Below are 25,151 nucleotides of genomic sequence, written 5' to 3' on the forward strand. Positions count from 1 at the left end.
GAATTAATAAACATTGCAAGACTCCAACCATCTGCCTCATGTGTCTGTATTTGGGTCTCGCCTTGTGCCTTGAAAGTAAGAACTGGCTATGACAGACCCAGCAGACTTGGACCAGCTCCGCCACACTGGAAGGGCTCAGTTCCTTGACGGAATGCCACAACCATGGGTTAACCTCTTGAAACTCTAGGGGCGCTATATAATTTTTGGATAAAAAGACGTGCCCGTTTTAAGCGCAATATTTTGTCACAAAAAGATGCTCGACTATGCATATAATTGATAGCTTTGGAAAGAAAACACTCTGACGTTTCCAGAAATACAAATATCTTCTCGGTGCGTGCCCTAGAACGTGAGCTACAGGCAAAACCAAGATGAAACGGCATCCAGGAAATCAGCAGGATTTTTGAGGCTCCGTTTTCCATTGTCTCCTTATATGGCTGTGAATGCGAGATGAATGAGCCTGCCCTTTCTGTCGTTTCCCCAAGGTGTCTGCAGCATTGTGACGTATTTGTAGGCATATCATTGGAAGATTGACCATAAGAGACCACATTTACCAGGTGTCCGCCCGGTGTCCTGCGCCGAAATTGGTGCGCAAAAGTCAGCTGCAAGTATTTTTCCATGGAATTCAGAGAAGATAGCAGGCTTCCACGAACGATATATCAATGAAGAGATATGTGAAAAAACACCTTGAGGATTGATTCCAAACAACGTTTGCCATGTTTCGGTCGATATTATGGAGTTAATTCGGAAAAAGTTTGACGTTGTTGGTGACTGAATTTTCGGTTCGTTTCGGTAGCCAAATGTGATGTACAAAACGGAGCGATTTCTCCTACACAAAGATTCTTTCAGGAAAAACTGAACATTTGCTATGTAACTGAGAGTCTCCTCATTGAAAACATCCGAAGCTCTTCAAAGTAAATGATTTTATTTGAATGATTTTCTCCTCATTGAAAACATCCGAAGCTCTTCAAAGGTAAATGATTTTATTTGAATGATTTTCTTGTTTTTGTGAAAATGTTGCTGGCTGAATTCTAGGCTTATAGCTATGTTAGCAATCAATACTCTTACACAAATGCTTGTTTAGCTATGTTTGAAAAGCATATTTTGAAAATCTGAGATGACAGTGTTGTTAACAAAAGTCTAAGCTTGAGAGCAAATATATTTATTTCATTTCATTTGCGATTTTCATGAATAGTTAACGTTGCGTTATGCTAATGAGCTTGAGGCTATAAATAGAATCCCGGATCCGGGATTGCGCGACGCAACAGGTTAAAGGCTATTATGGAGCAAATCAGGGAGTTAGCTCAGAGACTGTCTGCCACCTCTGAAAAACCCCAATCACCCTGTAATTTTTTTCCCTATCTGTGGTCCAGAGCGATATTCTGGGAATCCTGGTGCCTGCCGGGGTTTTCTTACTCAGTGCTCGCTTATTTTTGAGCTACAGCCATCTTCATTTTCTTCGAAGTTAGCGTATATAATTACGCTAATGTCGGGAAGGACGCTCGTCTGGACTGCGGCAGTTTGGGAACGACAATGATCCCTGATGTCTCTGCCTTCGTCACTACATGCACTGTGTGTGCTCAAAACAAGACTCCACGACAAGCTCCTTCTGGCCTCCTACAGCCACTACCGGTTCCTCATCGTCCCTGGTCTCATATATCTCTGGACTTTGTCACTGGGCTCCCTCCGTCTGATGGCAACACTGTCATTCTGACGGTAGTCGACCGGTTCTCCAAGGCCGCCCATTTCATCCCTCTCCTCAAACTACCTTCTGCCAAGGAGACGGCCCAGCTTATGGTGCAGCATGTCTTCCGGATCCATGGACTCTGGGTAGACATGGTCTCCGATCGGGGTCCTCAGTTCTCGTCTCAGTTCTGGAAGGCATTCTGCACCCTTATTGGGTCATCGGCCAGCCTGTCATTTGGATTCCATCCCCAAACTAATGGTCAGTCGGAGCGAGTCAACCAATACCTGGAGACCATCTTAAGGTGCCTGGTCTCAACCAACCCCACTACCTGGAGCCGTCAACTGGTCTGGGTGGAGTATGCCCGGAACACTCTTCCCAGTTCTGCCACGGGACTCTCTCCTCTCGAGTGCTCCATGGGGTATCAGCCTCCACTCTTCCCTGAACAAGAGCAGGAGGTCAGCGTACCCTCGGCCCAGATGTTTGTCCGCCGCTGTCGACGTACCTGGAGAAGAGCAAGGGCGGCTATTCTCAAGAACAACTCCAGGTATCGTCGACAAGCAGACCATCGCTAGACCCCAGCTCCACGCTACTGCATTGGGCAGAGTGTATGGCTGTCCACACGGGACCTGCCCCTTCGGGTAGAGTGAGTCCCGCAAACTGTCCCCTCGGGTCATTGGTCCTTTTCCCCGTACCCTTCCATATTCACCCTACCACCCTACCTTCCATGTGTCTAAGATTAAGCCCATGTCTCACTGTTCTTTGTCTTCTGTCCATAGGCCCCCCACCTCTCTGTGTCATTGATGGCCATCCGGCCTACATGGTAAAACATCTCCTGGATGTTCGACCACGGGGCAGGGGTTTCCAGTACCTGGTTGACTGGGAGTGTTGCGGCCCGGAGGAGAGGTGCTGGGTTCCTGCTAGAGACATCCTGGATCCAGCCCTCATCACAGACTTCCACCGCCGACACCCCGGTTAACCAAGTATGCACAACAGGTAAGACACCAGGTGGCGTCCCTTTTAGCGGGGGGGGGCTACTCTCACACCCTGATCAGTTGGACCTGTCCTCGTTATTGTCACTTGTTTTCCCCAGTGTATCTCTGTGTTTCCTGTCTCTCTGTGCCAATTCGTCTTGTAAGTTTCCAAGTCAACCAGCGTTTTTCCCGTTCTCCTGCCTACCCGCCACTCTATTCCTCCTGGACTCTGATCTGGTTTTGACCTTTTTGCCTGTCCACGACCATTCTCTTGCCTACCCCTTTGAAGTAATAAACATTTTAAGACCCCCACCATCTCCCTCCTGTGTCTGCATTTGGGTCTCGCCTTGTGCCTTGATACATTCAACAACAAACATTCGTTGCACTCTGATGAAGAAGCATTATGACATCACAATTATATAAGGGAGATAGGCCTCCCATACATGTCCTTATGATAGTATCAGTCAAAAAAGAGGGTTTCCTGAAATCTGCTCCTACATTCATCCCAGTCATCAGCAACAGAGCATTAGGGTAGGTGCATGTCTGACATCATTGTATGCGCAATTACAATGATAATTTCAGAAAATGTTATATGACATAAACATACTGTTGACAAGTAGGCTATGGTGTAATGGAATGTTTTGCCTTTTGTGGTAGGTTTTGTGGGTTTTGACACGTATGGAGGTGTCATAACCAGCCATAGAATTACTACATTGGTAGGTTCTGACACTCTTATGTAGGTGTCATAACCAGCCACAAAATAACAATATACAGTACCAGTCAAAAGTTTGGACACACCTACTCATTCAAGGGTTTTTCTTTATTTTTCTTTCTATTTTCTACATTTTAGAATAATAACACATGGAAACATGTATTAACCAAAAACGTTTTTAACAAATCAAAACATATTTTATATTTGAGATTCTTCAAAGTAGCCACCCTTTGCCTTGATGACAGCTTTGCCACTCTTGCCACTCTCAACCAGCTTCATGAGGTAGTAACCTGGAATGCATTTCAATTAACAGGTGTGCATTGTTTAAAGTTAATTTGTGGAATTTCTTTCCTTCTTAATGCGTTTGAGCCAATCAGTTGTGTCGTGACATGGTAGGGGTGGTATACAGAAAATAGCCCTATTTGGTAAAAGACCAAGTACATATTATGGCAAGAACAGCTCAAATAAGCAAAGAGAAATGACAGTCCATCATTACTTTAAGACATGAAGGTCAGTCAATACGGAACATTTCAAGAATTTTGAACGTTTCTTCAAGTACAGTCGCAAAAACTATCAAGTGCTATGATGAAACTGTCTCTCATGAGGACCGCCAAAGGAAAGGAAGACCCAGAGTTACCTCTGCTGCATAGGATAAATTCATTAGAGTTGAATGCACCTCAGATTGCAACCCAAATAAATGCTTCACAGAGTTCAAGTAACAGACACATCTCAGCATCAACTGTTCAGAGGAGGCCTTCATGGTCGAATTGCAGCAAAGAAACCACTACTAAAGGACACCAATAATAAGAAGAGACTTGCTTGGCTCAAGAAACATGAGCAATGGACATTAGACAGGTGGTAATCTGTCCTTTGGTCACATGAGTCCAAATTGGAGATTTTTGGATCCATCCTCCGTGTCTTTGTCAGACGCAGAGTAGGTGAACGGATGATCTCCGCATGTGTGGTTCCCACCATGAAGCAAGGAGGAGGAGGTGTGATGGTGTGGGGGTGCTTTGCTGGTGACACCGTCTGTGATTTATTTAGAACTCAAGGTACACTTAACCAGCATGGCTACCACAGCATTCTGCAGCGATACGCCATCTCATCTGGTTTGAGCTTAGTGGGACTATTATTTGATTTGCACAGGACAATGACCCAAAACACACCACCAGGCTGTGTAAGGGCTATTTGACCAATAAGTGATCGAGTGCTACGTCGGATGACCTGGCCTCCACAATCACCTGACCTCAACCCAATTGAGATGGTTTGGGATGAGTTTGACTGCATAGTGAAGGAAAAGCAGCCAATAAGTGCTCAGCATATGTGGGAACTCCTTCAAGACCGTTGGAAAATCATTCCTCATGAAGCTGGTTGAAAGAATGCCAAGAGTGTGCAAAGCTGTTATCATGACTGGTACTATATGTCAAATGAGAGTGTTATGACCATATCTTGACAGGTTATGACAAGTTATGTCAGCTGTTATGCCATATTATGAGATGGCTATGACCGTGTCACAAAGTGTTATGACGCTGGGTGTCATGTAAAGTGTTACCAAAGAAAGTCAATACCAGATGTGGCCAACCTCTCTCCCTGATCTACTTGATGAGCATACTTCTATTTCAGCCCAGAAATAGCACACTTGATAATTAACCCTTTAAGGTTTGATAAACTGAATCAGGTGTGTTAGTGCGGAGCTGGAACCCAAGCTTGCACACCCAGCAGGGTTGACCTGCTCCAGACTTTAGAACTGTATTTTCGTTACACAATTTGCTAACACATGTACACATGTAACCCTTGGTATTCAAGGATGCTCCTTTATTCTCTTGGGACATTCATTGGGACCTGTTCACCTCTTCAGGGTGAAGAGTGCTTTGTATCTGAGGTGCTTTGTATCTGAGGACAGAAAACATCATAAAGAAACAGACTGCATTATACTCAAATGATACAGTACTGAATGTTTCTATATCTCTCGTCCTTATAGTTTCTCACTAGGGACTGGAAGTGAATATTTTTTTCATAACGTCCTCCCACAAAGGTACCCCCCCCCCTATCCAGAGTAGCCTACTCTCCCTTCTTTGACAGCTGGAACTGCTAGCTAATCACCCTATCCAGTAGCTGTTAGCTAGCTAGCTACCAAGCTACAAATGCATTTCCAGCTTGTGTTTTTAAGTTACAATGATAAGCTCATTGTTAGATGGTGATATTTAATTCACTTAGCTAGCTATGCCGCATGTAAAGCTAACAGCTCATTTGGGTTAGCCTACACATTAAGTTCCTGTAGCTATCTTATAATACACAGTTTAAATATATATATATATATATATACAGTGCCTTGCGAAAGTATTCGGCCCCCTTGAACTTTGCGACCTTTTGCCACATTTCAGGCTTCAAACATAAAGATATAAAACTGTATTTTTTTGTGAAGAATCAGCAACAAGTGGGACACAATCATGAAGTGGAAGAACATTTATTGGATATTTCAAACTTTGGGCGTGCAAAATTATTCAATTACTTTCAGTGCAGCAAACTCTCTCCAGAAGTTCAGTGAGGATCTCTGAATGATCCAATGTTGACCTAAATGACTAATGATGATAAATACAATCCACCTGTGTGTAATCAAGTCTCCGTATAAATGCACCTGCAATGTGATAGTCTCAGAGGTCCGTTAAAAGCGCAGAGAGCATCATGAAGAACAAGGAACACACCAGGCAGGTCCGAGATACTGTTGTGAAGAAGTTTAAAGCCGGATTTGGATACAAAAAGATTTCCCAAGCTTTAAACATCCCAAGGAGCACTGTGCAAGCGATAATATTGAAATGGAAGGAGTATCAGACCACTGCAAATCTACCAAGACCTGGCCGTCCCGCTAAACTTTCAGCTCATACAAGGAGAAGACTGATCAGAGATGCAGCCAAGAGGCCCATGATCACTCTGGATGAACTGCAGAGATCTACAGCTGAGGTGGGAGACTCTGTCCATAGGACAACAATCAGTCGTATATTGCACAAATCTGGCCTTTATGGAAGAGTGGCAAGAAGAAAGCCATTTCTTAAAGATATCCATAAAAAGTGTCTTTTAAAGTTTGCCACAAGCCACCTGGGAGACACACCAAACATGTGGAAGAAGGTGCTCTGGTCAGATGAAACCAAAATTGAACTTTTTGGCAACAATGCAAAACGTTATGTTTGGCGTAAAAGCAACATAGCTCATCACACTGAACACACCATACCCACTATCAAACATGGTGGTGGCAGCATCATGGTTTGGGCCTGCTTTTCTTCAGCAAGGACAGGGAAGATGGTTAAAATTGATGGGAAGATGGATGGAGCCAAATACAGGACCATTCTGGAAGAAAACCTGATGGAGTCTGCAAAAGACCTGAGACTGGGATGGAGATTTGTCTTCCAACAAGACAATGATCCAAAACATAAAGAAAAATCTACAATGGAATGGTTCAAAAATAAACATATCCAGGTGTTAGAATGGCCAAGTCAAAGTCCAGACCTGAATCCAATCGAGAATCTGTGGAATGAACTGAAAACTGCTGTTCACAAATGCTCTCCATCCAACCTCACTGAGCTCGAGCTGGTTTGCAAGGAGGAATGGGAAAACATTTCAGTCTCTCGATGTGCAAAACTGATAGAGACATACCCCAAGTGACTTACAGCTGTAATCGCAGCAAAAGGTGATGCTACAAAGTATTAACTTAAGGGGGCTGAATAATTTTGCACGCCCAATTTTTCAGTTTTTGATTTGTTAAAAAAGTTTGAAATATCCAATAAATGTTGTTCCAGTTCATGATTGTGTCCCACTTGTTGTTGATTCTTCACAAAAAAATACAGTTTTATATCTTTATGTTTGAAGCCTGAAATGTGGCAAAAGGTCGCAAAGTTCAAGGGGGCCGAATACTTTCGCAAGGCACTGTATATATATATATATATATTTACTTACTTGAATAGGTTCTCCTACTGCCTCTGTTTTCTGGGTCCTTAGAGAGATGAAATAAAAGGCAATCTTCCAGAAATTTCCGGTGGTAGCAAAACGCAGCTATTCTGTAGACGATTGGAGGACTTCCACCATATTGACTCTAGTCATCCAACATGGCGCCTGGTGTGTTTGCTAGTTGATTTGTGATGCAACTGCGAGCCCTCTATTGCCACACGTGTTGATAACTGACCTTTTCTCTCCACCGGAGGTATGGTGATGTGGCCTGGGGGGGAGGAGCCAGGCTGAATAACAGCCTGGATGATCATGTCACATTGCCCTGGGCCAATGGAGATCTCAGTCTGTGTCTGCTCTCTGTCCTTCCACAGGATCCACTGGCACCCCTCCTGCCTCCAGCGTACCTTGTAGCCCTGGATTTTAACACTAGATGCCGAGCCACTTAATTGCTGAGGAGAAAGAGAGAGATGTTCATGTGCTGAGATTTGATCAGCACAATGTAAGACCGGGTTCAACACTCAATAAACCAATAATCTGAACTGTCTTTTTCTTCTTGTCTCCTCTCCTTTATCATCCAGCAGTAAGGCCTCACCGGGGTCCAGAGCAGAGTGACATTGCGCTGACCATGGGACAGCAATCTGACCCTCCTCCACACATCCAGCCTCACCAGGGGGTCTGAACAAAGAAGCAGGAAGTGGGTTCATCAACCCATCAATAAACCTTCAAAAAGAAATAACTTCACCACTCCACTATGATAGGACTCACAGGTAGTGAAGTGCGTGGGTTGTGTCCACTCTCCCTCTAGGTTCCCTCTCACAGCACAGCGCGCCCTGGTGGCATAACGGGTGTTGGGCGAGAGCTGCTTCAGGCTGACATCACAACGTTCGTCCGAGCCTCCATTGCACACCTGATGCTAACACAGCCACAAGACAGAATGTCACTGGGTTTATATCAGACCCATGTGGAACATTCATTAATGCAAACTGCAGCAAAACATTTTGCAATGGAAAACAGTTGAGCTGATGAGCTAGTGTGAGCTATATTGATAATTACATTTTGTCACCTGTCAATGATTGTTTTTCTCACCATGGATGTGCTCTGTAGGTCTGCTGCTTCAGCCAGGTGTGTCGGTCTCCTAGGCTCTACTGGGTCTGCTGTGACCTGGCAGAAGAGCTCCACCCCAGACAGGTTCCCCCTCACAACCCAGGACACGTTGGCTTCAGTCACCCCTGGACTCACTTTCACTCCCTCTGGGACTGGGAACACTTCACACACACAGCATGCAAATACAATAGATCTAGATACCACTGATGATCAAAACATTGTGACACTAAAGGTGGTATAGGAGCAAATGGAGACTTTTTTCCAATGTTGTGTGTGCACACCAACATTACTCATCGAATGTTAGCCATAAACAGTGTTGTAATATAAGAGCTGTATGACATTTATCTCAGTATTTCCTGTCCTCACCTCTGTCAGTGATGTTGAAGCTGTAGCTTTGTTTCTCCTCTCCTAGCTGGTTTTTGACTACCACTGAGACATGATACCACTCTAAGCCTGGGACAGCCTGGAACCTGCAGAACCACTCACCACACTTGATAGGATCCTCAACAGTGTTCCTGCACAAACACAGTGGAGAGAGAGGTAAGAGATGTGTCTGACACAGTATGATCATTATGCCTCCACGTGCTAATAATCTGTTGAGAGAGAGAACACCAGAGGAAGCTGGTGGGTGGAGCTATACAAGTTTGTGTGTGTGTGTGTGTGTGTGTGTGCATGTGTGTGTGTGTGGACTCACTTTATGTGAAGGGTGTGTGTGCGTTTGTAGGGTTCATACAGGTTAGCAGGTCTACCAGGGTTCCAGGTGCAGATAACAGTTCTCATGTCCTCAGTCCCGCAGCTCAGGTTCTCCGGCCTCTGGGGAGAAACTAGATCACAAACATAAAGTAATGGTGAGGTGAACTAGAAAAAGTAAAAAAAATTGAAGAAATGTATGTTCTTGCTTAATTAAGTTGTCTTAAAGGCCCAGTGCAGTCAAAAACGTGATTTCCTGTGTATGTATATATGTATCCAAACTATGAAGTTTGAAATTGTGCAAATTATAATAATGCCCTTATGTGTAAGAGCTGTTTGGAAAGACCGCCTGCATTGGCGTATGTGGAATTAGAATGGAGCAACTGACTTAACACAGTCATGAAACGTATTTACTTGACTAGGTCATTCCTACAATCCAGTACCTTTTCTGTCCCCAGGAAATATCACCTCTTATTTAGTGTAAATGTGGATTCCAAAGGCCTTTAAATATAAAATTAGGTGTCGTTCAGCATAAAACAAAAAGCTATGGATCTCAAATAGAATTTGATGCATTTTGTTTTTAGTGGACGAAGGCATTTTTGCCACGTCCCCGCTATTCATCAACTTCTAAATTATGAGAAATAAGCCATTCAAAATATAATATTCAAAATCTTTAGTAATTTTTTATAATCCTACTTAAAATCTCTCTTATGATCCTTTTTTCATGATTATTGTATTTATTATTATTATATTTAAGATTTTCTGTGTGTCTTTGATTTCACTTTCCACCCTGTGAGTTTGTAGTAAATCCTTTAATAAAAAAATAGCCCCCCTTGAATGTTTTGGTACATCTACCGGAAAGCTGCTCTTTGTTTACACCTATTCAGCATTGTTAACACCCTCTTAAGACTTAGCCCCACCCATCTCTTTAAGGATTCATGTCAGGCTAAACAGAGTGACTAAGGTAGTGTAGTAAACAACCAAAGCTTTCAAGACTAAAAGTGCTTTAAGGTAAAAATATACTTTATCTAGTCCTTGGCCTATATCCTAATCTGATTTTGAAAGTGTCCAGATAAAAATACGATATAAATATTTTATAATTATTAGATGATGCTTACCCAGACATTGATTGGTCATGTGAAAGAAATGCTATAACCACCCACTCACTATTGTTTAGACATGTACACATGTCCATGAATACAGTAGATGGCCGTAATCACCCCCAGACACAACTGGCTAACTTGATGGGATGTCTTTTGTTTAGACATGTAGCTAGCTAGCTCTCTTAACACTTAACGGGATTGATATGACAACAGCCAGTGAAAGTGCAGGGCGCCAAATTCAAAACATCAAAAGTCTCATAATTAAAATTCCTCAAACATACATGTATTTTATACCATTTTAAAGGTTATCTTGTTGTTAATCCCACCACAGTGTCCGATGCAAATATGCTTTACAGCAAAAGCACCACAAACGATTATGTTAGGGCACCACCAAACAACAATAAACACAGCCATTTTTTTCCAGCCAAAGATGGCAGTCACAGAAAGCACAAATAGAGATCAAATTAATCACTAACCTTTGATGATCTTCATCAGAGGACACTCATAGGACTTCATGTTACACAATACATGTATGTTTTGTTTGATAAAGTTCATATTTATCAAAATATGAGTTTACATTGGCGCATTACATTCACTAGTTACATAAACATCCAGTGATTTTGTATAGTCACATCATTCAACAGAAATACTGTTATACACATGGAATTATAGATATACCTCTCCTTAATGCAAACTTTACGGAATAAGCAAACCATGCAATAATCTGAGACAGCGCTCAGAAAAAGAGTTACAATAGCCGCCATGTTGGCGTCAACATAAACAAGAAATTACATGATAAATATTCCCTTACCTTTGATGATCTTCATCAGAAATCACTCCAGGAATCGCAGGTCCACAATAAATGTTTGTTTTGTTCGATAATGTCCGTTATTTATGTCCAAATACCCTCTTTTGTTAGCACGTTTGGTATACATATCCAAACGCTCATTCTGGTCAACGTGAGGTCGGACAAAAACTTCAAAAAGTTATATTACAGGTCGAAAAAACGTTTCAAACTAAGTACAGAATCAATCATTAGGATGTTTTTAACATATAGCTTCAATAAACTTCCAACTGGAGTATTCCTGTGTGTCTTGATGATACCATGAGGAATGCGCGTGATCAGAAAATGGCTGACTGCCAGTCACCTGATAGATTCTGCTCTCATTCAGTCCCACAACACAGTACAAGTCTCATTCAAATTTCTATAGACGGTTGACATCTAGTGGAAGCCCTAGGAAGTGCAACATCATTAATATCTCAAGGGGATTTCAATGGGAACTGTGGTGAATACATACCAAGCTCAGATTTCTCACTTCCTGTTTTGATTTCTCCTCAGGTTTTTGCCTACCATATGAGTTATGTTATACTCACAGACATCATTCAAACAGTTTTAGAAACTTTAGAGTGTTTTCTATCCAATACTAATAATAATATGCATATATTAGCAACTGAGACTGAGGAGCAGGCCGTTTACTTTGGGCAACTTATTAATCTAAGCTACTCAATACTGCCCCCCAGCCATAATGAACCAAAATCCCAACCCATAGCTACAGTACAAATGGAGTGTCATAGCTAGCTACCATGCATGAAATGCTGGAGTATGATTTTGCATGTAGCTAAAGCTAACCAATGAGGTTCAGTTTTAGCAAGCTAGCTAACATTAGGCTACAACAAGCAATGTCATACTCTGAACTCTTTCACCCGTCCTTGTGATCGTCTCCACCCACTCCAGGCGTCGCTTATTTTCCCTGGTGTATTTATCCCTGTGTTTCCTATCTCTCTGTGCCAGTTCGTCTTGTATGTCTTTCAAGTCAACCAGCGCGTTTTCCCGTACTCCTGCTTCTATTCTCTTTTTGCTAGTCCTCCCGGTTTTGACCCTTGCCTGTTTTCTGGACTCCGTGCCCGCCTGCCTGACCATTCTGCCTGCCCTAACCTCGAGCCTGCCTGCCACTCTGTACCTCCTGGACTCTGAACGGGTTTTGACCTTTTGCCTGTCAACGACCATTCTCTTGCCTACCCCTTTTGGATTGATTAATAAATATCAAAGACTCAGACCACCTGCCTCCCATGTCTGCATCTGGGTCTCGCCTTGTGCCCTTATAAGCAATGCAAATAGATTTCTGAGAATCAAATAATATTACTACACAGATTATACTTGCAACGTTAGCTTGCGAGCCAGCAAGCTAATGTTCACTAGCTAGCTAACAGTACTCTTTGTATTTGTATTTATTATGGATCCCCATTAGCTGCTGGCAAAGTAGGAGCTACTCTTTTTGGGGTAAAGCTAAAACAGTACAATACATTCACAACAGATTTCACAACACATTAAGTGTGGGCCCTCAGGCCCCTACTCTACTACCACATATCTACAACACTAAATTCAGGTGTCCATGTGTGTATAGTGCATACTGCATGTTATTGTGTGTTTGTATGCATGTGTCTGTGCCTATGTTTATGTTGCTTCACAGACCCCTCTGTTCTATAAGGTGTGTTTTGATCTGTATTTTAAATTAAATTTTATTGCTTGCATGAGTTACTTGATGTGGAATAAAGTTCTGACTATGTAGTACAGTGCATCTCCCATAGTATGCTCTGGACTTGAGGACTGTGAAGAGACCTCTGGTGGCATGATTTGTGGGGTATGTATGGGTGTCTGAGCTGTGTGCCAGTATTTCAAACAGACAGCTCGGCGCATTCAACATGTCAATGCCTCCCACAAATACAAGTAGTGATGAAGTCAATATCTCTTCCACTTTGAGCCTGGAGAGATTGACTTGTTAACTCTCTGTGTGCATCCAAGGGCCAGCCGTGTTAACCTGTTCTGAGCCAATTGCAATTGTCCTAAATCCCTCTTTGTGGCACCTGATCACACGACTGAACAGTGGTCCAGGTGCGACAAAACTAGAGCGTGTAGGACCTGCCTTGTTGATAGTGCTGTTAATGCAGAGCAGGGATTTATTATGGACATCTCACCATCTTAGCTACTGTTGTATCAATTGTTTTGGACCATGACAGTTGACAATCCAGGGTTACTCCAAGCAGTTTAGTCACCTCAACTTGCTTAATTTCCACATTATTCATTACAAGATTTAGTTGAGGTTTAGGGTTTAGTGAATGATTTGTCCCAAATACAATGCTTTAAGTTTTTGAAATATTTAGGACTAACTTATTTCCAAGATGGGGTAGCAGTGCAGACGTGGTTTGTTGTCCTCTCAGTTACTTTTCTTATTTTTCGTCTTTTTTGTATACATTTCAATTTATTTTACAAATTAAATATACCTTCCGGTAACCTGCCTCACTCAATGTGACACGGATCCGCTATTTTTTAAAGACCATATAGCCAGAACCTCAATCAGAAGCTAGCCATCAGAGGCTAACCAGCTAATTAGCTACTAGCTATTTACTCATTGTTAGCCATCGCTAGCATCCTTTACCTTCTGCACTGGCACCAGACGTTTTTTTAGCCTGGATAATACCTGCCAGCCTCGGACAGTTTTCTCTCCAATACAGCCCCTAATTCCTGCCGTAAACCCTGGACCATTACTCCTGATCATCACAGCTAGCTAGCTGCCACCGAGTGACCCAGCCCCGAAGCTAGCCCTGAGCCAGGCCCACCACCCGGCCAACAATGTGATCACCCGGCTACTCAACCGTTGCCTCCCGGACTCTACCCCCAACACGGCTAGAATCCACAACTCCACCTGATACTTGCCGTAAGCTCTGTAACCAACCCTGATGTCCTTGGCATGTCTGAATCCTGGCTTAGGAAGGCCACAAAAAATTCTGAGATTTACATACCCAACTACAAAATTTTCCGTCAAGATAGAACTGCCAAAGGGGGAGGAGTTGCAATCTACTGCAGAGATAGCTTGCAAAGTTCTGTCATACTTTCCAGGTCTATGCCCAAACAGTTTGAGCTTCTAATTTTTAAAATTAATCTCTCCAGAAATAAGTCCCTCACTGTTGCTGCCTGATATAGACCCCCTTCAGCTCTTAGCTATGCCCTGGACACCATATGTGAATTGATTGCCCCTCATCTATCTTCAGAGTTCGTTCTGTTAGGTGACCTAAACTGGGATATGCTTAACACCCCAGCAGTCCTACAATCTATGATAGATGCCCTCAATCTCACACACATTATCAAGGAACCCACCAGGTACAACCCTAAATTCATAAACCTGGGCACCTTCATAGATATCATCCTGACCAACTTGCCCTCCAAATACACCTCTGCTGTTTTCACCCAGGATCTCAGCGATTACTGCCTCATTGTTTACATCCGCTATTGGTCCACGGTCAAACGACTACCCCTCATCACTGTCAAATGATCCCCAAAACACTTCTGCGAGCAGGCCTTTCTAATCGACCTGGCCCTGGTATCCTGGAAGGATATTGACCTCATCCTGTCAGTAGAGGATGCCTGGTCGTTCTTCAAAAGTAATTTCCTCACCATCTTAAATAAGCATGCCCCTTTCAAAAAATGTCGAACTAAGAACAGATATAGCCCTTGGTTCACTCCACACCTGACTGCCATTGACCAGCACAAAAACATCCTGTGGCGGACTGCAATAGCATCGAATAGTCCCCGTGATATGCAGCTGCTCATGGAAGTCAGGAACCAATACACACAGTCAGTCAGGAAAGCAAAGGCTAGCTTTTTCAAACACAAATTTGCATCCTCTAGCTCTAAGTCCAAAAAGTTTTGGAACACTGTAAAGTCCATAGAGAACAAGAGCACCTCCTTCCAGCTGCCCACTGTACTGAAGCTAGGTAACATGATCACCACTGATAAATCCATGATAATCGAAAATTTCAATAAGCATTTCTCTACGACTGGCCAGGCTTTCCACCTGGCTACCCCAACTCCGGTCAACAGCTCCGCACCCCCCGCAGCAACTTGTCTGAGCCTCCCCAGCTTCTCCTTCACCCAAAACCAGATAGCAGATGTTCTGAAAGAGCTGCAAAACCTGGACCCGTACAAATCAGCAGGGCAAGAGAATCTGGACCCTCTCTGTCTAAAATGATCCCCGCCATTGTTGCAATCCCTATTACCAGCCTGTTCAACCTCTCTTTCGTATCGTCTGAGATCCCTAAAGTTTGGAAAGCTGCCGCGGTCATCCCCCTCTTCAAAGGGGGTGACACTCTAGGCCCAAACTGTTATAGATCTATATCCATCCTGCCTTGCCTTTCTAAAGTCTTCGAAAGCCAAGTTAATAAACAGATCACTGAACATTTCGAATCCCACCGTACCTTTTCCACTGTGCAATCCGTTTTCCGAGCTGGTCACAGGTGCACCTCAGCCACGCCATCAATAAAAGACAGTACTGTGCAGCCATCTTCATCGACCTGGCCAAGGCTTTCGACTCTGTCAATCAACGTATTTGTATCAGCAGACTGAATAGCCTTGTTTTCTCAAATGACTGCCTCGCCTGGTTCACCAACTACTTCACAGACAAAGTTCTGTGTGTCAAATCGGAGGGCCTGTTGTCCGGACCTCTGGCAGTCTCTATGGGGGTACCACAGGGTTCAATTCTCGGGGCGAGAATTGGGGCGAACCCATAAAATTGTCAGAGACTCCAGTAGACTGTTTTCTCTGCTACCGCACGGCAAGAGGTACCGGAGCACAACGTCTAGGACCAAAAGGCTCCACAACAGCTTCTACCCCCAAGCCATAAGACTGCTGAACAAATAAATCACCACCGGACAATTTACATTGACCCCCTTCCTTTTGTACACTGCTGCTACTCACTGTTTATTATCGCTGTGTGTATATTATCTACGCATAGTCACTTCACCCCCAACTACATGTAAATCAAATCCAAATCAAATCAAATGTATTTGTCACATACACATGGTTAGCAGATGTTAATGCTAGTGTAGCGAAATGATTGTGCTTCTAGTTCCAACAATGCAGTAATAACCAATGAATTACCTCAACTAACCTGTACCCCTGAACACTGACTCAGTACCGGTGCCCCCTGTATATGGCCTCGTTATTGTTTTTCTTATTGTGTTACTTTATTTTTTACTTGAGTCTACTTGGTAAATATTTTCTTAACTCTTCTTGAACTGCACTGTTTGGTTAAGGGCTTGTAAGTTTCACGTTAAAGTCTACACTTCTGGTATTAGGAGCATGTGACAAATAAAGTTTGATTCGGTGTAGTAACCAAAAAAGTGTTAAATCTAAATATATTTTAAATGAAATTTTTCAAAGTGGCCAACCTTTTCTTGATGACAGCATTGCACACTCTTGGCATTCTGGAATGCATTTCAATTAACAGGTACGCCTTGTTAAAAGTTCATTTGTGGAATTTCTTTCATTCATAATGCATTTGAGTCAATCAGTTCTGTTTTGACAAGGTAGGGGTGGTATTTAGTAAAAATAAAATGGTAAAAGACAAAGCCCATATTATGTAAAAAACAGCTCGAATAAGCAAAGAGAAATGACAGTCCATCATTACTTTAAGACATGAAGGTCAGTCCATCCGGAACATTTGAAGTCACAAAAACCATCAAGCGCTATGATGAAACTGGCTCTCATGAGGACCACCACAGGAATGGAAGATCCAGCATTAACTCTGCTTCAGAAGACAAGTTAGCAGCCTCAGAAATAAATGATTCACAGAGTTCAAGTAACAGACACATCTCAACATCAACTGTTCAGGGGAGACTGTGTGAATCAGGCCTTCATGGTAGAATTGCTGCAAAGAAACAGCTACAAACTGACACCAATAATAAGAAGAGACTTGCTTGGGCCAAGAAACATTTGATTTGTTTCACACTTTTTTGGATACTACATGATTCCATGTGTTATTTCATAGTTTTGATGCAGATGGTAGTCCCACCAAGTTTTTTTTCTGGCAACTTGTAGAGATAGAAGAGGTCAACTGAACATGTAAAAAGGTTGACCAAGTTCTTTTGTTATTCACTATTATTTGAGAAAAATAGGCTGGTTCTGATAATAGCATACATTTCACTCAATAATCATTGTTTTATAATTATTTTAAGGGGGAAAAATTAGTGTTATGGGTTAAGGGACATTTGATGTCTTAGAAAATCTAAATCTAGCTGTACATTCAGATAGTTAGTGTATGTCCCTAACATGGAGGAAATATCTGATGGTCAATGTTTAATGTTCCGACCTTGAATATGTGGACATCTATAAGTACCTAGGGGTCTGGCTAGACTGTAAACTCTCCTTCCAGACTCATATCAAACATCTCCAATCGAAAATCAAATCTAGAGTCGGCTTTCTATTCCGCAACAAAGCCTCCTTCACTCACGCCACCAAACTTACCCTAGTAAAACTGACTATCCTACCGATCCTCGACTTCGGCGACGTCATCTACAAAATAGCTTCCAACACTCTCCTCAGCAAACTGGATGCAGTTTATCACAGTGCCATCCGTTTTGTCACTAAAGCACCTTATACCACCCACCACTGCGACCTGTATGCTCTAGTCGGCTGGCCCTCGCTACATATTTGTCGCCAGACCCACTGGTTCCAGGTCAACTACAAGTCCATGCTAGGTAAAGCTCTGCCTTATCTCAGTTCACTGGTCACGATGGCAACACCCACCCGTAGCACGCGCTCCAGCAGGTGATCTCACTGATCATCCCTAAAGCCAACACCTCATTTGGCCGCCTTTCGTTCCAGTTCTCTGCTGCCTGTGACTGGAACGAATTGCAAAAATCCCTGAAGTTGGAGACTTTTATCTCCCTCACCAACTTCAAACATCTGCTATCTGAGCAGGTAACCGATCGCTGCAGCTGTACATAGTCGATCGGTAAATAGCCCACCCAATTTTACCTACCTCATCCCCATACTGTTTTTATTTATTTACTTTTCTGCTCTTTTGCACACCAATATCTCTACCTGTACATGACCATCTGATCATTTATCACTCCAGTGTTAATCTGCAAAATTGTAATTATTTGCCTACCTCCTCATGCCTTTTGCACACAATGTATATAGACTCTCTTTTTTCTACTGTGTTATTGACTTGTTTATTGTTTACTCCATGTGTAACTCTGTGTTGTCTGTTCACACTGCTATGCTTTATCTTGGCCAGGTCGCAGTTGTAAATGAGAACTTGTTCTCAACTAGCCTACCTGGTTAAATAAAGGTGAAATAAAAAATAAAAAATAAATAATCTGCCTATAATTATTAGGATTTATGTGTTTGACCAACATGTTTTTCTAAATTTCAAACATGTCCTTTTCCGACAGAATTATATATAATATATATATATATATATATATACATACAGTTGAAGTCCTTAAGTTTACATACACCTGAACCAAATACATTAAACTCAGTTTTTCACAATTCCTGACATTTAATCCTAGTAAGGTCAGTTTGGATCACCACTTTATTTTAAGAATGTGAAATGTCAGCATAATAGTAGAGAGAATTATTTATTTCAGCTTTTATTTATTTTGTCACATTCCCAGTCGGTCAGAAGTTTACATACACTCAATTAGTATTTGGTAGCACTGCCTTTAAATTATTTAACTTGGGTCAAACGTTTTGGGTAGCCTTCCACAAGCTTCCCACAATAAGATGTGTGATTTTTGGCCCATTCCTACTGACAGAGTTGTTGTATCTGAGTAAGGTTTGTAGGCCTCCTTGCTCACACGCTTTTCAGTTCTGCCCACAAGTTTTCTATGGGATTGAGGTCAGGGCTTTGTGATGGCCACTCCAATACCTTGACTTTGTTGTCCTTAAGCCATTTTGCCACAACTTTGGAAATATGCTTGGGGTCATTGTCCATTTGGAAGACCCATTTGTGACCAAGCATTAACTTCCTGACTGATGTCTTGAGATGTTGTTTTAATATATCTACATAATTTATTCACCAATTTGTAAGTCGCTCTGGATAAGAGCGTCTCCTAAATGACTTAAATGTAAATGTAATTTTCTGTCCTCATGAAGCCATCTATTTTGTGAAGTGCACCAGTCTCTCCCGCAGCAAAGCACCCTCAGAACATGATGCTGTCACCTCCATGCTTCACTGTTTGGATGGTATTCTTAGGCTTGCAAGCCTCCCCTTTTCCTCCAAACATAACGATGGTCATTATGGCCAAACAGTTCTATTTTTGTTTCATCAGACCAGAAGTAATTTCTCCCAAAAAAGTATGATCTTTGTCCCCATATGCAGTTGAAATCCGTAGACTGGCTTTTTTTATGGCGGTTTGGAAACAGTGGCTTCGTTCTTGCTGAGTGGCCTTTCAGGTTATGTTGATATATGACTCGTTTTACTGTGAATATAGATACTTTTGTACCATCTTCACAAGGTCCTTTGCTATTGTTCTGGGATTGATTTGCACTTTGTTCTGGGATTGATTTGCACAAAGTACGTTCATCTGAAGTAGACAGAATGCGTCTCCTTCCTGAGCGGTATGACGGATGCATGGTCCCATGGTGTTTATACTTGTGTACTATTGTATGTACAGATGAAAGTGGTACCTTCAGGAATTTGGATATTGCTCCCAAGGATGAACCAGACTTGTGGAGGTCTATATTTATTTTTCTGAGGTTTGGCTAATTTCTTTTGATTTTCCCATCACAATATCAAACCAAGAGGAACTGAGTTTGAAGGTAGTCCTTGAAATATATCCACAGGTACACACCTCCAATTGACTCAAATTATGTCAATTAGTCTATCTGAAACTTCTAAAACCATGATGTAATTTTCTCAAATTTTCCAAGCTGTTTAAATGCACAGTCAACTTGTATGTATGTAAACTTCTGAACCACTGGAATTGTGATACAGTGAATTATAAGTGAAATAATCTGTCAGTAAACAGTTGTTGGAATTTTATTTTTTGTCTTGCCAAAACTATAGTTTGTTAACAAGAAATGTGTGGAGTGGTTGAAAAAAACGTTTTAACCTGTTGATGCTCTGGGGGCGCTATTTCATTTTTGGATGAAAAACGTTCCCGTTTTAAACAAGACACAAAAAGATGCTCGACTATGCATATAATTGATAGCTTTCGAAAGAAAACACTCTGACGTGTCCAAAACTACCAAGATATTTTCTGTGCGTGCCCTAGAACGTGAGCTTCAGGCAAAACCAAGATGAGACGGCATCCAGGAAAAGAGCAGGATTTTTGAGGCTCTGTTTTCCATTGTCTCCTTATATGGCTGTGAATGCGAGAGGAGTGAATCAACCCTTTCTGTCGTTTCCCCAAGGTGTCTGCAGCATTGTGACGTATTTGTAGGCAGATCATTGGAAGATTGACCATAAGAGACCACATTTACCAGGTGTCCGCCCGGTGTCCTGCGCCGAAATTGGTGCGCAAAAGTCAGCTGCCAGTATTTTTCCATGGGATTCAGAGAGGAAAGCAAGCTTCCACGAACGATATATCAATGAAGAGATATGTGAAAAAACACCTTGAGGATTGATTCCAAACAACGTTTGCCATGTTTCGGTCGATATTATGTAGTTAATTCGGAAAAGTTTTACGTTGTAGGTGACTGAATTTTCGGTTCGTTTCGGTAGCCAGACGCAATGTAGAAAACGGAACGATTTCTCCTACACACAGACGCTTTCAGGAAAAACTGCGCATTTGGTATGTAACTGAGAGTCTCCTCATTGAAAACATCAGAAGCTCTTCAAAGGTAAATGATTTTATTTATTTGGTTATCTGGTTTTTGTGAAAATGTTGCGTGCTAAATGCTACTCAAAATGCTATGCTAGCTTTGCATACTCTTACACAAATTAGTCAATTTCTATGGTTCAAAAGCATATTTTGAAAATCTGAGATGACAGTGTTGTTAAGAAAAGGCTAAGCTTGAGAGCAGACGCATTATTTTCATTTTATTTGCGATTTTCAGAAATCGTTAACGTTGCGTTATGCTAATGAGCCTGAGGCTTTAGTCACGATCCCGGATCCGGGATGGGGAGTTCCAAGAGGTTAATGACTTCAACCTAAGTGTATGTAAACTTCTGACTTCAACTGTATATATATATTGTATTTATAATTTTTCCGTAAAAGTTAGGAGGTCCAAAAGGCACCACAATGACCCGGCTAACATATGCCTAGGACAATGTGAAGTGCTTTAACGTTTGTTAAATCTGCTATAACATTGCTATGAAGGCCTTATGACAGAGGTCAAGATGGGAGAGAAAACACTCCTCCATACTAACAGCTGATGAAGTTGGAGCAGTAGTTGTTCCTCTTCTCTGTTGTATCCTCACACCAGGAGTACACCCCGGAGCCGGATGCTTGTGTGATGTTTAGGTTGTGGACAGCAATGGCTGTGACTCTGTGAGTGATGTTGATCAGGGGGTAGCTGGTGGTGGAGTTGAAGGTCATATTGGTGACGTGGATGCCTCTAGGAGGGACACAGCAGAACAATATAGTGGAGCCCTCCTTTAACACCTGCTGGTAGGGAAACATCTTGGTCTTTTTCCAAACTCTGTCCACTGTGTCTTGGGCACCTGGTTGGGGAAGTTGGAGATATAGATTATTAGGGGTCCAAGCCCCAGGGGGGCTAAAAACAATTCTGGCTACTCTTCCTAAAATGTTTATTCAAATGTAACAAATATTGATATGAATGATGTATGTACCCATGTGATTTTAAACATGACATAATCAAGTCTATATCTCATTACTCAAGGCTGCAGTGAGCAGGTCTGTGACCCTATCTGCTGTATGGTAGCTTGACCTGGGCCTATCATGTCTGTTGTTTCACCAATTAACATGATTTTATTTTTGTACTATTTCCAAGCATACCCAAAACAAACATTTCAAGTTACAATATGAAACTTCAGTCCAATTCATTTGTGCAATAAGCCTGGGGATGAGGTTAAACTTTACTAGTTTAGCCTCCTTTACATAAATATGACAAAATGAATCAAGTAAAAATCCCCAGCCTCTAGCAAGAGTCTTGATTGAGCAACTTTGACGAGATGATAGTTACAAAGAAGAGGAAAAGGAAGAGGTCTTTTCTTAAAAATGGCAACTCACACAGATCTGATAACATGACAAGTGTTAGAAGCATAGCCTTTACTAACAGACATGAACAACTACATTTCTCACCATAATTTGTCTTCCATTGGCTCCAGTCACTTGGGTCTGCATGGCTGCAGAAACGTCGTATTCTGATTGAATGGTCAGCACATTGTAAAGGCAGAGTAGACACCCAGGTCCATGTTAACGTAGAGTCACTACCCAAAGGACAGCTACTCACTTTACTCTATATGATGGAAATCAGAAATGAAACAAATCATGAAAACACAGAACAGTCAAATCTGATTGGTAGTATTGATTTTAACTGTCTTGTCATGTTTATTGTCCTTTTGTCATGTATTTGTTTATTGTCTTGCTGTCAAGTCCTTTCCTGTGTACATACAGTGGATTTGGAAAATAATCAGACCCCTTCCCTTTTTCCACATTTCGTTACGTTACAACCTTATTCTAAAATTGATAAAATTTTCCTTATCAGTCTACACACAATAAAACAGGTTTTTAGAAATGTTTGCAAATATTTACACAAGTATTCAGACTCTTTGCTATGAGACTCGGAATTGAGAACAGGTGCATCCTGTTTCCATTGATCATCCTTGAGATGTTTCAACAACTTGATAGGAGTCCACCTGTAGTAGATTAAATTGATTGGACATGATTTGGAAAGGCACACACCTGTCTATATAAGGTCCCACAGTTGACTGTGCATGTCAGAGCAAAAACCAAGCCATGGGCTCGAAGGAATTGTCAGTAGAGGACCGAGACAGCATTGTGTCGAGGCACAGATCTGGGGATATTACCAACAATGAGATTCCCGAGTGGCGCAGTGGTCTAAGGTGCTGCAGTGCTAGCTGTGCCACTAGAGATCCTGGTTCGAGTCCAGGCTCTGTCGCAGCCGGCGGCGACCAGGAGACCCATGCGGCGGCGCACAATTGGCCCAGCGTCGTCCAGGTTAAGGGATGGTTTGGCCGGCAGGGATGTTCTTGTCCCATCTCGCTCTCGGGACTTCTGTGGCGGGCCAGGCGCATGCACGTTGACACGGTCGACAGGTGTCTGGTGTTTCTTCCGACACATTGGTGTAGCTGGCTTCCGGGTTAATTGGGCATTGTGTCAAGAAGCAGTGCAGCTTGGTTGAGTTGTGTTTTGGAGGACGCATGGCTCGCGACCTTCGCCTTTCCCGAGTCCATACCGGAGTTGCAGCGATGAGACAAGACTGTAACTACCAATTGTTTGCCAAAAGGCACCCGAAGGACTCAGAACATGAGAAACAAGATTCTTTCGTCTGATGAAACCAAGATTGAACTCTTTGGCCTGAATGCCAAGCGTCACGGTGAAGCATGGTGCTGGCAGCATCATGCTGTGGGGAGGTTTTTCAGTGACAGGGACTGGGAGACTCGTCAGGATCGAAGAGAAAGATGAACGGAGAAATGTACAGAGAGATCCTTGATGAAAACTTGCTCCAGAGCGCTCAGGACCTCAGACTGGGGCGAAGATTAATCTTCCAATAGAACAACGACCCTAAGCACACAGCAAAAGGCAACGCAAGAGTGAATTCGGGACAAGTTTCTGAATGTCCTTGAGTGACCCAGCCAGAGCCCAGACTTGAACCCGATCTAACATCTCTGGAGAGACTTGTAAATAGCTGTGCAGTGACGCTCCCCATCTAACCTGACAGAGCTTGAGAGGATTTGCAGAGAGGAATGGGAGAAACCCCCGAAATACAGGTGCTCCAAGTTTGTCGTGTCACACCCAAGAAGAATTGAGGTTGTAATTTACATTTACATTTAAATGTAAATGTAAGATTGTAATCACTGCCAAAGGTGCTTTAACAATGTACTGAGTAAATGGTCTGAATACTTACGTAAATGCAATACTTCTTTTTTAATATATTTTTTTTACATTTGCAAAACCATCTAAAAACCTGTTTTTGCGTTGTCATTATGAGGAATTGTGTGTCGATTGATGAGGGAGAAAAACAATCAATTTTAGAATAAGGCTGTAATGTAACAAAATGTGGAAAAAGTCAAGGGTTCTAAATACTTTCCGAATGCACTGTATACAGTAATACAAGACAATGGTTCTCCTTGGAAACAAACACATACATAATCAATCAATTGGACAAATGGCCTGAACTGTTACTCACGTTGTGAACGATAGTGAGGTTGTCAGTGCGTCCGACCTGTATTTCATAAGTATCACCGCTTTCCCTTGTTAAACCAGTGTGATTGACCAGCCACTTCACCACAAGGCTCTGTGTAGCAACATTAGCCTGCAGCTCAGCAATTATTGGCCGAGGAAGTTTACTGCCTGCTAAAACAACATATAGCTAGCTCACTTATAGGCATGCTCTCAATTTAACAATCCCATCTGTTTCTGTGTAGATCATACATTTCATCTGGCTGTTAATTGCTATGTACACTATACAACTTTGAGTTGACCTTTGACTTCATACAAGAAAGGTCTTACCTGATTCCAAGCAGGATCCATTTAGATATACAGAGGAAGTTAAAAGGAACAGAAACACATGCATAAACCAGGATATACCGCAGTGCATCCTCTAACCTCTCAGAGCAAACTGTGCTGTTCAAATTAATGATACTAGTAAAAGTACAGGTCTAATGTTGAAGGTTATTGTAGCCTCTGTTCCTGCAGACCGGTGTTCATTCACAGTCCACGCTGACTGACTGAGTTGGCATCCAGGACTGAGTCAGAAGTAGTTATGATATTAACATTGGGCACTGTCATTGTCAGCTGACGGGCTCAGTATTGAGCAATATTATGATTGTTTGAGTATGAGATGGGGGGGGGGACACTAGAGGGCACTGTGGTAAAGCAGCCTTCAGGACGAAATCTGTCCAATGGCAGCCTGTTGATGGTGTGAGTAGCATGAAGTTGCCCCTGGAAACTGATCTAAGGTCAGTAAATGATGTGGGGAGGACGTCATGATGTTGAAAATGTATTATTAC

General features: G+C 42.3%; 1 protein-coding gene across 1 annotated transcript in view; it reads right to left on the reverse strand.

Moving 5' to 3' along the window:
* Nucleotides 1–24,855, reverse strand: part of osmr (oncostatin M receptor) — a 39,307-nt gene extending 14,452 nt beyond the window's left edge. Inside the window, exons 1-10 of the mRNA XM_064974674.1 lie at nt 24,652–24,855; nt 24,329–24,495; nt 22,258–22,414; nt 21,363–21,656; nt 9,108–9,237; nt 8,780–8,928; nt 8,396–8,574; nt 8,075–8,222; nt 7,902–7,984; nt 7,545–7,758 (exon numbers count right to left, since the gene is read on the reverse strand). Coding sequence (XP_064830746.1) covers nt 7,545–7,758; nt 7,902–7,984; nt 8,075–8,222; nt 8,396–8,574; nt 8,780–8,928; nt 9,108–9,237; nt 21,363–21,656; nt 22,258–22,414; nt 24,329–24,495; nt 24,652–24,739 — 1,609 coding nt within the window. The 5' untranslated portion in view covers nt 24,740–24,855. The remainder of the gene's footprint in view (nt 1–7,544; nt 7,759–7,901; nt 7,985–8,074; nt 8,223–8,395; nt 8,575–8,779; nt 8,929–9,107; nt 9,238–21,362; nt 21,657–22,257; nt 22,415–24,328; nt 24,496–24,651) is intronic.
* Between the last annotated feature and the right edge of the window lie 296 nt (nt 24,856–25,151).

Source organism: Oncorhynchus masou, chromosome 1, assembly GCF_036934945.1.
Source record: "Oncorhynchus masou masou isolate Uvic2021 chromosome 1, UVic_Omas_1.1, whole genome shotgun sequence".
Classification (NCBI taxonomy): domain Eukaryota; kingdom Metazoa; phylum Chordata; class Actinopteri; order Salmoniformes; family Salmonidae; genus Oncorhynchus; species Oncorhynchus masou.